The sequence below is a fragment of the Volvox carteri genome (assembly GCF_000143455.1).
Source record: "Volvox carteri f. nagariensis unplaced genomic scaffold VOLCAscaffold_31, whole genome shotgun sequence".
In the NCBI taxonomy this organism is placed as follows: domain Eukaryota; kingdom Viridiplantae; phylum Chlorophyta; class Chlorophyceae; order Chlamydomonadales; family Volvocaceae; genus Volvox; species Volvox carteri.
The window spans coordinates 407035-419299 of NW_003307574.1; the positions used below are offsets into that span (position 1 = coordinate 407035).

At 50.9% G+C, this 12265-nt stretch overlaps 3 protein-coding genes across 3 annotated transcripts in view; all 3 read right to left on the reverse strand.

The window, feature by feature from the left end:
- Positions 1-7647, reverse strand: part of VOLCADRAFT_93353 (uncharacterized protein) — a gene marked incomplete at both ends in the record, with an annotated part of 17756 nt that extends 10109 nt beyond the window's left edge. The window contains 7 exons of the mRNA XM_002952657.1: positions 831-977; positions 2009-2065; positions 2238-2420; positions 2844-3047; positions 3749-3797; positions 6605-6654; positions 7630-7647. Of these exons, the coding sequence (XP_002952703.1) occupies positions 831-977; positions 2009-2065; positions 2238-2420; positions 2844-3047; positions 3749-3797; positions 6605-6654; positions 7630-7647 (708 nt within the window). The remainder of the gene's footprint in view (positions 1-830; positions 978-2008; positions 2066-2237; positions 2421-2843; positions 3048-3748; positions 3798-6604; positions 6655-7629) is intronic.
- Positions 7648-7880: 233 nt separating this feature from the next.
- Positions 7881-9628, reverse strand: VOLCADRAFT_109843 (light-harvesting chlorophyll a/b-binding protein). Its single transcript, XM_002952658.1, has 4 exons — positions 9517-9628; positions 9245-9308; positions 8748-9070; positions 7881-8647 (listed from the first exon to the last, which is right to left on the reverse strand). The coding sequence occupies exons 1-4, from the start codon at positions 9577-9579 to the stop codon at positions 8342-8344; spliced, it is 756 nt and encodes a 251-aa protein (XP_002952704.1). The 5' UTR covers positions 9580-9628; the 3' UTR covers positions 7881-8341.
- A 1593-nt stretch (positions 9629-11221) lies between these two features.
- VOLCADRAFT_105620 (uncharacterized protein) overlaps positions 11222-12265 on the reverse strand; it is a gene marked incomplete at its 3' end in the record, with an annotated part of 4639 nt that continues 3595 nt past the window's right edge. Inside the window, exons 4-5 of the mRNA XM_002952659.1 lie at positions 11786-11861; positions 11222-11373 (exon numbers count right to left, since the gene is read on the reverse strand). Of these exons, the coding sequence (XP_002952705.1) occupies positions 11222-11373; positions 11786-11861 (228 nt within the window). The remainder of the gene's footprint in view (positions 11374-11785; positions 11862-12265) is intronic.

A 12265-nucleotide genomic window follows, 5' to 3' on the forward strand; every position in this document is an offset into this window, starting at 1 on the left:
CGAGTCACACACACATACACACAGAGTCACGCTCACATACACACAGAGTCACGCTCACATACACACAGAGTCACGCTCACATACACACAGAGTCACGCTCACATACACACAGAGTCACGCTCACATACACACAGAGTCACGCTCACATACACACAGAGTCACACACACATACACACAGAGTCACGCTCACATACACACAGAGTCACGCTCACATACACACAGAGTCACGCTCACATACACACAGAGTCACGCTCACATACACACAGAGTCACACACACATACACACAGAGTCACGCTCACATACACACAGAGTCACGCTCACATACACACAGAGTCACGCTCACATACACACAGAGTCACGCTCACATACACACAGAGTCACGCTCACATACACACAGAGTCACGCTCACATACACACAGAGTCACGCTCACATACACACAGAGTCACGCTCACACACGTGCACAAGCACGCCTGCGCTACCCGGTGCCAACGTGGCCATCTGTCCCGCCGGCCATCCACCAGCCAGCACGTAACCATCCCATCTAGTCTTAAGGCAAGTCCGTACCGAGCGCCCCAATGCGAATGATGACCCCCCCACACACACACACTGATCGGTCCCTACAAATACCAGCCCCGCCAATACACACATACATACACACATACATACACACATACATACATACACACATACATACACACATACATACACACTTACATACACACACATGCACACATACATACACACATACATACACACATACATACACACTTACATACACACTTACATACACACTTACATACACACACATGCACACACACATTGTGTCACCTGTGAGCCGATAGCGTCGTTGCTCTTCCTCGTCACGGTGAAGAAGTAAACTGTACGGAAGCCATCCGCCACGTTATTCACCACACCGATCATTAGAGACGCGGTGAAGCCGTAGGTTGATATGAACAACAGATCCCTGTCAACCAGCTGAAGCAGCGAAGATAAGGGATGGCAAGTGCAGTGAATACATTGCCATGTCCTCGCGGCTGCCGTGCATCATCAGGTGTGCATACATATATTCGTGTCTACACAGGCTTTGTTCAGGACCACCGTGTGTACGTATGTATGTATGATGTGTGGGACAGGGGGGTATATCTTCACCCGTGGCAGCTACCCGGCGAAACCCTGCCTTCCCGGTATTTCGGGGCACCCTCATCTAGTCACCCTAGTCAACTTCTCAGTGGATCGCTCAGGTTCCGCACCCACCACCAGCATCCAACGGAATCTGCCGGGTCGACAGCGGCGCAACTCCATTCCTGGTCGACTCGTAGGTTAACTTTATCCCAGGTCACCACCGTCCATCGACTAGGAGCGCTTTACCTTCCACCATCGGAAGTATTTTCGAGTTGACAGGTCTCGATCCCGGGATCTCCCGGTGGCAATGGTCCGTGCCTTACTAGTAGTGCCTAACCTAAGTATATGTGTATGTATGACTTAGATTACACTGTGGGCCGCGAGAGCCGGGGGCCGAAGCCGAAACGCAGCGCAAGGGTCGGGAGCACACAGCACAAGTCGGTTAGTCTTGTGTGCTCCCGACCCCGACTCAGACTGCCAACACTCTACGCAGCCACTCCGCAGCCCCTCCATCCGGGGATGGCGCTGCAGTGAAAACACCACGAAGGGCTCTCAGGTCCCGCTAGAGCGAGTCCACAAGTCTCAGCTAGGGCAAAGTCAAAGGCTCTCTGAAACAACCCCCCAAAACACCACCAACGAAAACGGGATTCGAAGGGAAAAAAACAAAAAAAATAAAAAGACGGTTAGGGCAGCCCAGGCAGGGGAGGGCTCCTGATACACCTAACAAGCCAACAAAAAAACCTCCAAGAGAGAAAGGCTAAGAGAGCTCGACACCACAAGACGTCTTACACAGCAGCCACCTTACAACAACAGACCCCCTCTACCTCTCCCTTCCTGGGCTGGTCCAAGGGAGATGTAGCCTGTAGTATGTATGTATGTATCACCTGCTGTATTCTCGCCCGGAGGTCCGCCCGCGTCATGCCAGGGTTGAGCAACTCGATCTGCGACATGGGACATACAGCCGGGAGCAATGACATCGACACATAACCATACGCACACGTAGCCATACACACACAACGATACACACACACGCACGTAGCCATAAATACATAGATACATAGATACATACATACATACATACATGCACACATTCACTCATTCACGCAGGCGCACCTTTCGAACTCCCCGTTCGCCCCCGCTGAGCTGCTCCAGCTCCGAAGCACTCAGCTGCAGGCCCGTACCGGGATCGATCCCGGACTTGTAGCACGACAGCCTGAAATTCTCGTACTCCTTCAGGCAATTGGATTTGAAATCCACCTCCATGCGGGCAAACAGGACCCTGTCGTACTCCGTGACCTGTAACAATGGCAGAGCAAAGCACGGGAGGAACGTAGGGCGGGCGTACAGACCGATTGTTTGGTTTGTGGGGATTTGGGCTTTTGGACGAGAACACCGCGGCCAGCGACCCGGCAAAAGCGTTTGGCACTTAGTGTTTGTTTCCTACGAACATATCCGCCCCCAGCTCGCCGAAACGACCCGTGCGATGGAGCCTTCCCCCGTAGCTCCTTTTCCCTGGCCAGAGCCAGACCCGGTCAGATACGTGTAACCTACACGCACACACACACACATACACATACACACACACATACACACAAACACACACAAACACACACGAACACACACACACACATACACATGTGCGTATGTGCACATGCCCAAGCTTTTCCGTGAGCACACATGCATACACATACTTAAGGGGCGGCAATCAATCAAACCCACCGGCAACATGTCCTCTGGGTATCCCGCCGCATCTGCCTTCTTTGAATACGTTTCCAAGAAGCCCAGCGCGTGTGTAAGGACCCCGTAAAAGGTGTTTTCTGTTCGTATGTCTGCTGTATTGCTGTCCATCGTTTCGTAGGAAGTCATGAGCGCCTTGATACTACTGTGGAAGGTCCCCGCCGTGTCTGGATATCGGTAGCTGACCTATTGGGTTGAGGGCGGGTGGGTTGGGGTTAAATCTGTGTGCATGTGTGTGTGTGTGTTCATGAACTTATCCACGGGAAGAAAGTGCTGAGGATGGCACACAAACAAATTTACCACAGCAATAATCTAGTCCAGCAAGGAATGCGTGTATGTATGTATACTCTCCCGTCTGGGCCCACTGGGCAATTTAGCTTAGGAAACCCTTAAAGACGTCAGCCCGCTAAGCAAAAAGCGAAAAGGGAATATTTCATGGTGTCTAATATATGCATGATGATAAGGTTCGGGTTTGTATATACGGAGGAATAAGATGGTGTAACAGATGAGCTACGGGCAGACGAGGTTGCTTTTTGAAACGATTTATTACGAATTGGGAATTGTTATGGTGCGCTTGGCTGAAGTGTAGGGCGAAATGCACTCCCGAAAAGCAGGTTAGTCGCTTAGACGGCGAATGTATATGCCGGCGGGGTAAATGCCTAGTAAAGGCCTCTGCGCATTTTCATTATCCTTGTTCGGGCTCCTTAGCCTCCTTCGGCAGCAATGGACGCAAGTGCAGGATCGCGTGCAGCGACCCAAGTGAGAGGTTCGCCCTGCACGAAGTATTATCTGTTGTCGATGGATCCGCAGACCAACGGCCTCTCGTACGCGTTCAGTACGGCAGGAAGCCGGCATGCATAAATCGAAGCCCTCGTAGTGCGGCGTACCGTCATGGCGGCAACACTGAACCACACAACCGCCAGCCACATGCGTCCCCTGCAGGCGGAGAAAGCAAAAGTCAGAGCTGTTCCCAGAGTAAACGAAGATTGTGGACCGATAACTACCGCTGTCCATTTCGAACTGGTGAATATGTCAACTTTACAATTACTACTGTCAGCCTATTAGCACGTGTCATTTACAGATTATAAAATGGATTTCGCAAACCATTCGTAAGTTTTCAGTATAAGCGTTAGGACTTAGGAGCTGCATGTTGGGATGGCAGGGATTTGAGACCTACCAGCCATCAGACTCGTAAACGTCGCTGATTGCTTTGAACACTCGGGATCGGCGTGCGTCCTTCGGGGCGCCATGCTGCGGCGTTGTTGCATCAGGTGGCATAGGCGCAACCTGCCGGCAATTGAAATAACAAAGCTACTAAGTAAATACATTCATGAAGAGTTACTATACGAAAAATTTATGGGCACCTACCTTTCCGCTCATTCCACCCACGAAAGCTTAGCAAACGCGCAATCAACGTCCTTATATCAAGTCTATGTTAATCAATAACGCATTGAACATCGGCCACCGCGTTTCAGAACGCGCTCTGGTAACTGGGGGGGTACAACCCTCCCCCCTCTCGGAGTGCCTATGCCCCGGAGTGGAAGTTGGCTAACGAACTACGGCGAGGTCAGGAGCACCAATTGAGTTAATTATTGCTTTTCTTGATAGCAGAATATTTGCGCAAAGCGGGCATAGTATGGTACATGGAAACTGTAACTGCCGGACAGAGGTCACACATTTACATAATGCTAAATGAACGGGCGACAGAGCCCACGAGCCTGCATAGCCAAAGAAACGTTATTGCTTTAACTAGTTTTAGCAAAGCTCTCGACGCGCTATCCGGCCGACAAAAGACCGGTCGTTCCTACAAAAGGTTTAGATTGTAAGGGGAAGAGGCCATTAGAAAAATACCGTTGCATGAAACCATGGCGACCATTACAATCGCAGGCTTTATTTCCGTTTGTAAGGCCCAGACGACCAGGAAGCTCAAGACCCGGGCGAGAGAAACAAAAAGAATAAAGTTAAAAACATAATCACAGAATAAACCATAACAATTACTTATAAAAACGAAAAACGTAACGTTCGAACATAGGAAAAGGTTAGGAGTGGCTTTATTAGGCCTAGCTCTCTCCTCAACAGCCTACTTGCAGCTATTGGCCGCCGTATCATATCGACTCTTAGCGAGACAGCTAGCGCTGGTTGTTCATCCATTTTGGCGTTGCGTTGCTAACCCCAGTTGCTATTCAACCACCGTCAACCAACTAAGCAAGGGAAGCTGGTCTCCTTCTTCTACTGTGTCATTTAAAATTGATGCTCGAGCAACTCGGTATATTTGGGACAACGGCTGGGTCTATATGTACATGTGCCCTTCGGTTAAGGGTTCAGGAGCTGGCACAGCCTGCGGTAGCAGATGAAGGAGCCGATACGGGCCGCTCAAGGGCGAAGTGCCAGTGCGGAACAGAGGTCGCGACCGGCAAATAAGGCGGGTACTGCGTGTCTGAACCACAGTACCCGCAGCCGAAATTCGGCTTAAGGGCCCGGCTGCGGGTCCCTAATGACCAAAATTGCACCAAAAAAGATAATTTGCAGCCCTTCTATTGCGGCTCGTAGGACCGCGTGCTGGACTTGAACACTGTGTTTAATTTTGAAAATTTTCAGGTTTACTGACCGAAATTATGCCTTCCCCAGCCGTAGAAACCGATTTGCCGACCTCTGTGCGAAATTGAGGCTAGGCTTAATTGCACGTTGGATTTGCACGGCAGAGGATGCTTCGCTGTATCTCCAGGGAGTGAACCTCCACGCGACAGGTGGTATAGGCGTACTGAAGTACAGGCGGAGGGTATAGTACAGGCATTAAAAGGCATGTCATTAACGGCAAGACATGTTGTGGGCCGCAGGAATAGGAATTACATCAATCGTGGTCAGGGTTAAGCGGACATGGTATGGCACAGTGCCGAAGACTGCAAAACTTTGTGGAAGCAACATGGATGGAAATAGTGTTACATCCCCTATTTACACTTCCAAATGCCTATCCAAAAGGCCTTCATGGTCTGCACGCACCATGTCGCAGAGTAAGAGTACCGAACGATTCTATATGGCGGTCGCCATACCAGATGTAACGTACAGCGCCGCCGAAACCCAGCTGAAACAAACGAAACGATATCCTAGGAAAAGGCGAGTCCGAATAGCCCTGACATAATCAAAATTAACTCGAAGGTGTGAAAAAAATCCTCGATGTCAGTCGCCTGTGACGCTTCATCAGAGGCAATAGCAGGCAACCTAGGCAACCAAAAGCCCCCGCACGCCTCATAAAACTAAATAAGACTAAATAACATAAATAATGTAGCAACCATGACATAGGCAACGCACACTATCAACATTCCAAACATTCACAAACTCTGTATCTCAGCCAGGGGAACAACGGACTGGACAGATATTATAATAGGCCTCCGGCAGATGACTATAATCTTAGCAATGGGGACATCCCCAAGCTGGATGAGCTCCTTCTGAAACTCGTGAGCATAGATGGTCTTGGGTACCAAGAAGATGAGAACAGGGACGGTTTTGCTTTCTTTGCCGTAATGGTCGTAACAATAAACGACCTAATGCAGCAACCGCAGGAAGATGGGTCACCTCTCCGACAAATGCTGGCGTGACAAGCGATGCAGTTACTGCGGTTATCTCATTCTGTTCAAACACACTATCACTCCTAGGGTGTATTTCCAGTGCGGATTTAGGCCAGGGATTAACCCTCTGTCTTCCATCGATACTTGCTCAAACGGCTAAGTTGATGGCAAACTTACCTCGCCTTTTTGGGCCCCGCCCTGGGCGAAGCGCCCAGGGGGGCCCCGACCTGTAGGATTGCCCATGTCCGTGTGTGTGTGTGTGTGTGTGTGTGTGTGTGTGTGTAACGGACCAAACATAATATCTCGCCCGGCTGAAACGCGTTATAGGTACTATACAGCATTCTCTATTGCAAGGTATCTCGCATGTAGCCAACAAAAATCGTATGAGCACAAACAAGTTTGGCTGCCTCAATTGACCGAGGCCAAAGTCACATCAACGCCTCTCGCGCTAAATTTCATCTCAAAAGGTACCGCGTATCTCATATTTGAATTCTTAGATGGCGGCGTATGATAACTCGAACTCCCAGGCCTTGAGTGTGTAACGGACCAAACAGAATATTTCACCCGGCTGAAACGCGTTATCGGTACTATACAGCATTCTCTATTGCAAGGTATCTCGCATGTAGCTAACAAAGACCGTATGAGCACAAACAAGTTTAGCTGCCTCCATTCACCGACCTCAAAAGCCACATCAACGCCTCTCGCGCTAAATTTCATCCCAAAAGCTGCCGCGTATCTCACAATGGAATTCTGAGATGACGGCGTATGATAACTCGAACACCCAGCTTGTGTTACCATTTGCCGGCATGGGCAATCCGACTTGCCACCAGCAGGCCAACATAATTTGCTTTCATTTCTCTATGAAATACACAAGCTCCTTGTTTGTACATTTACTTTGGCCAATGCACGGGGCCTCCTGAGACTTGCGGTGTGCCCCGATGAACCCCCCGGCTGTGGGGCAGATTGCTTGAGGCCGCTGGCGCTTCGGGGATAAACATCACAGACAGCACCGAAATTCACCCAGCTTTCGTTACCATTTGCCCGCACGGGCATTCCGACTTGCGGTCTGCCGCACTGTCCATGCGGCATGCACCCGGAATGGATGCGATTCGCGTGGAGCCCGCAGGCGGTGCTGACGATTCCGCCAGTGCAAGCTTAGCTCTCACACCATCAGCACTGCTGCAACAAAGCATATCTCCCACCGCGTTGACACTACCCATCAATTGTCACCCTTGCCACCCTTGCTACCGGCCTGTACGGATGCAGAGGGGCCCCGCCCTTTTTCCGGCTTCCTTGAAGCCGACACCCAACTTGTCAACCTTTGGTTCCCTTATGGAACAAAACTATGTGGCGAGCTCGTACTTCCGTGCCCTAGTCCCTGGCCTTAATCCGCACTGGAAATGCACCCCTATTCTTGTTTCTCTAATATGATGTTATGTCCAAATGAAGCAGTGTCATTGTTATTTTTTAATAGTGACAGTATTATTTCAGTTAACAAGCATAATCAATGCGGACAATCTTGAGACTGTTACAAGATATCCGCCGATACAGTCAGATTATCACCAGACCTAAAGATCCGATGCTGCAGAGACCAATCAAGCATACAAGACATCACAACTAGACATATCCACACAGAGAGGACAACTAAATCAACTAAGGTTTTCTTCTTCTCGAAAAAGGCAAGGTCAGAATGCTCTTCATGCCCACAGGTAACAAAGCAAAACCAACGATCAAAAGAACAGCAAACAGGGACCGAAGCGGCCAGCTATCGGTAGCCGATATTCCGTGGAAAATTGCGTTTGCCACAAAAACACGGACCTATACAACCTTCAACATCACAACGAACTACTGGACATACAAAACATCTGAACAGGTGTCAGGATGCGATGTGCACGAGACGACCAAGTACTACATTTAAGCAGACGGGGTGAACTTGGTGGCGTAGGCGAAGGCGTTGACGGCGCTGGGGTTGGCGAGGTGGTCAGAGAGGTTCTCGATGGGGCCCTTGCCGGTCACAATGGCCTGCACGAAGAAGCCGAACATGGAGAACATGGCCAGGCGGCCGTTCTTGATCTCCTTGACCTTGAGCTCGGCGAAGGTGTCCGGGTCGTCAGCCAGGCCCAGCGGGTCGAAGGCGCCACCGGGGTGCAGCGGGTCCAGGCCCTCACCCAGCGGGCCGCCGTTGGCGCGGTAGGCCTCAGCCAGGCCCATCACGACAACCTGCGGGGATGAGGCGGACGGGGCATGTGCGATGAGGATAGTCGATAGCCTTCTCAACAAGCAGCGGCAATTCAAGGCACATCACCTACTTCCATCCTACCTGGAAGGCCAGGGTGGCAATGATGGACTGCGCGTGCACCAGGTTCTCATTGCCCAGGTAGTTCAGCCCGCCCTCAGCGAAGATCTGGGCGCCGGCCTTGAACCAGACAGCCTCGCCGAACGAGACACCCGCGTACTTGGACAGCAGCTCGGGGGTCACGCAGCCCAGAGCGCCCAACATGGCCCAGCGCGCATGGATGAGCTCCAGCTCGCGGTAGCGCTTGAAGGTCTCCGGGTCAGCGGACAGGCCGGCAGTGTCCCAGCCGTAGTCGCCGGGGAACTCGCCAGTCAGGTAGGCAGGGGTATCGCCCTCAGAGAAGGGGCCTGAGGGAGCGAAGGAAAGAAAAGAGACAAATCAGGTGCTCTCTATGTGGAAGGAGCAAATAATGGAGGAAATGGACACTTAGATGGACAACGTTATATGGAAATCCAACCATGCTATCTACGTTTCTAAGTGCTCTCCCGCCACTACGTTTCCAAGTGCACTCCCCACCTCACCCAGGAACTTGGGCCGGTCAGGGCCATACCACTCAATGGCAGCGCGAGGCACCACGCGAGCAGCCTGCATCAAGAGGAAAGAAAAGAAGAAATCAAACACTGGGAATTGTTGGGAGGAGATAGGTGTTGCGCGTGTAAGCTGTTGGCCATTCCGGTTTCCATAAACCTGAGCAGCACGACTCATTCAAAAAATTCACCATTCCTTAGATATCTTCTATATATTGCTATTAGGCAGGTATGTATCCGTCCGGACGGTGGAAAGTAGGACTCACTCGGCTGGCCACCGTAGCGGGGCGCACAGAGCTGCGGAGAGCAGACTTTGCCACAACAGCCATTTTAATGGTATAAGGAATGACACAAAGAGGACAGAGGATAGAACTACTGTCACTGTGTAAAGATCAATGGATTTGCAACTGGCTTTAAAGTGCTGAGTGGCCTTACGCAAGGCCCAGAATCGTACGGAAACTTGATCGCAACTGCTCCACTCTGCCCGTCTGCTCCCTGCCTGCTCGTTACGCAGATTTTGGGCAAATCAGCAAAGTGGTATTCTGGCTGCCACTGTGCTTGCGATGCTATTGTAAGTCAAGGGACGCGACACTTGGATTACTCTCTCGAAGACTTCGTCTGGCCAGAGATCCGAAAAATCATCTTTATTTTAAAACCGCGTTATGGTAGTGCAGATCTTAGACTTAAGCGACATGCTGTGCCCTTGTTTTGACATTGTACCGGTAAACCGCGCGGAACAGCGCGGCCTCACGGCTTCATAGGCAGGATAGCCATTAATATTTTATGCCAAGTATCATACATCATCACTCTAATCCCGGACGCACAGTTCATTGCAAGGAGCCTTTTGGTCAACCGACCTGAGCAGTGTTTCAAATAGCATTCTCTGTTGAATGCTATACGCTGTAATAAAAGATAATATGTCCCTCTTAAATATATTTAAATATCCTCATATTTGGGGCAGCACTCCGGATGCTGACTAGAATGGCAAATATACATGGTGCGCCGTTGTAAGGCGATAACGAGTTTTGTAACCTTAACCAGGTTGTAGGAAATCAACAAACACATTGAGTGCAGGAAGGCTTGTAAAACCCGGTTTAAGGGCGCGTTAATAGGTTGTGCTGCAATCGTGGGCGTTGCCACCACCCTCCACCCTCCAGAGCACAGCACTCGCAAATCCGAATGCAATTTAAACACTATTACAATTAGCTTGCTGTTCTCCAATCACCAGCGAGTTGACAGGAAGTACGCCATTCTCTTGGTGTCCACACACGACCGGGGATGATGGTCATTAGCGCAAGGGTAAAGTGCTAAGCAGCCGCTTAGGATGAACCATAAAAGACTTTACTTGGAGCGGCGAGGTACGTGCTGCGCAAATGTAGCAGCACGTACATCATTACATCCAAACGCATACACAGAGAGGCTTCCCCCGCGGCTATCTTACATCAGGCGGCCAGGTAATCCCCTTCCTCCTCATTAACATCATACCGCACTCTGCAATCATGGTCCTAAGATCCATAAGGATCCAATGAAACGCAGGGTAACCTGTGGCGGACACAAACGAAGGTTCAGCAAATTGCTGCCGGTAGTCATCGTCGTCGTAGCAGTAGTAGAATTAGTAGTCGTAGTGATGCTGACCGCATAACCCAAATTGTATTGGCCGCAAAATGTCCTAACGGGTACCAAGGCCCTGAGCACCCGGTATACTTCTGAACGACGTAGGAACGGAATGCAAACGCGATGAAGCCTTGCAGTACAAGGCCAAAGAAGGAAATCGGGTCGCGATGTTGTTCAGAGAGCAGAGAGATTCACTTTTCCTCAAGTTTGCGCAATAGAAGACTGCTTAAAGGACAGAGAGCGATGAACCACCTCTCTGACAGAGAGGGGATATCCCCCCCTCGCAATACCATCCCTCAGTTTTCCCAGAACGATTCAACCCCCAGACATATCTATGATTTCGCTGAATTCCCAAGTCTAGTCCGCTTTGCCCAACCGTGTGTCCGTTTCTCGTTCGTTGACCTGAAGGAGCCGCTTCTTCCCTTCCACTCCCGAGTCAACCCGGTTGCTTTCGCTTTTCTCGGAAGGTACGATCAACAACGTCGCTTTAAGCGCATTCAGATGTGCGTCTGTGCCACCAGAGAGAACGAGTGAGAGAGAACGAGGGGGAGTGTGTGTGGGTATGTATGTGTGGGTTTTTCCATATGAACAGCTTAACACACAGGGGGTCAGGCCAGCAGCGATTCACCCCTCATTCGCCAACACCCCCAAGCGACCTTCTGCTTGGATTTCGGTTCATCCACATCATCCAACCTACCTAACCGTCAGTCACCGCGCCGCGCCGTTCCGAGCCATGATGCCGTACCATGCCGTTTTCCTTCCCGCACACTGACATCAACGCACGAGTAGCAGAGATGCTGCAAACACCTCTTTTTTTCTTAAAATCCTCAAATCGCATCACACCAGCAATTCTCCTCAACAAGTATTGCTTTGGCGAACCTACGCAGCGAAAAAAACCCTATATACCAGTAGCACACGTACCGCGCCTTCCGCCTGCTTGCTCAAACGACAAGTTGGGTGTCGGCTTCAAGGAAGCCGGAAAAAGGGCGGGGCCCCCCTGCATCCGTACAGGCCGGTAGCAAGGGTGGCAAGTGTGACAATTGATGGGTAGTGTCAACGCGGTGAGAGATGTGCTTTGTTGCAGCAGTGCTGATGGTGTGAGAGCTAAGCTTGCACCGGCGGAATCGTCAGCACCGCCTGCGGGCTCCACGCGAATCGCATCCATTCCGGGTGCATGCTGCATGGACAGTGCGGCAGACCGCAAGTCGGAATGCCCGTGCGGGCAAATGGTAACGAAAGCTGGGTGAATTTCGGTGCTGTCTGTGATGTTTATCCCCGAAGCGCCAGCGGCCTCAGCAATCCGCCCCACAGCCGCAGGCTTCATCGGGGCACACCGCAAGTCTCAGGATCCTGAGACTTGTACATTTACTTTGGCCAATGCACGGGGCCTCCGGAGGCCCC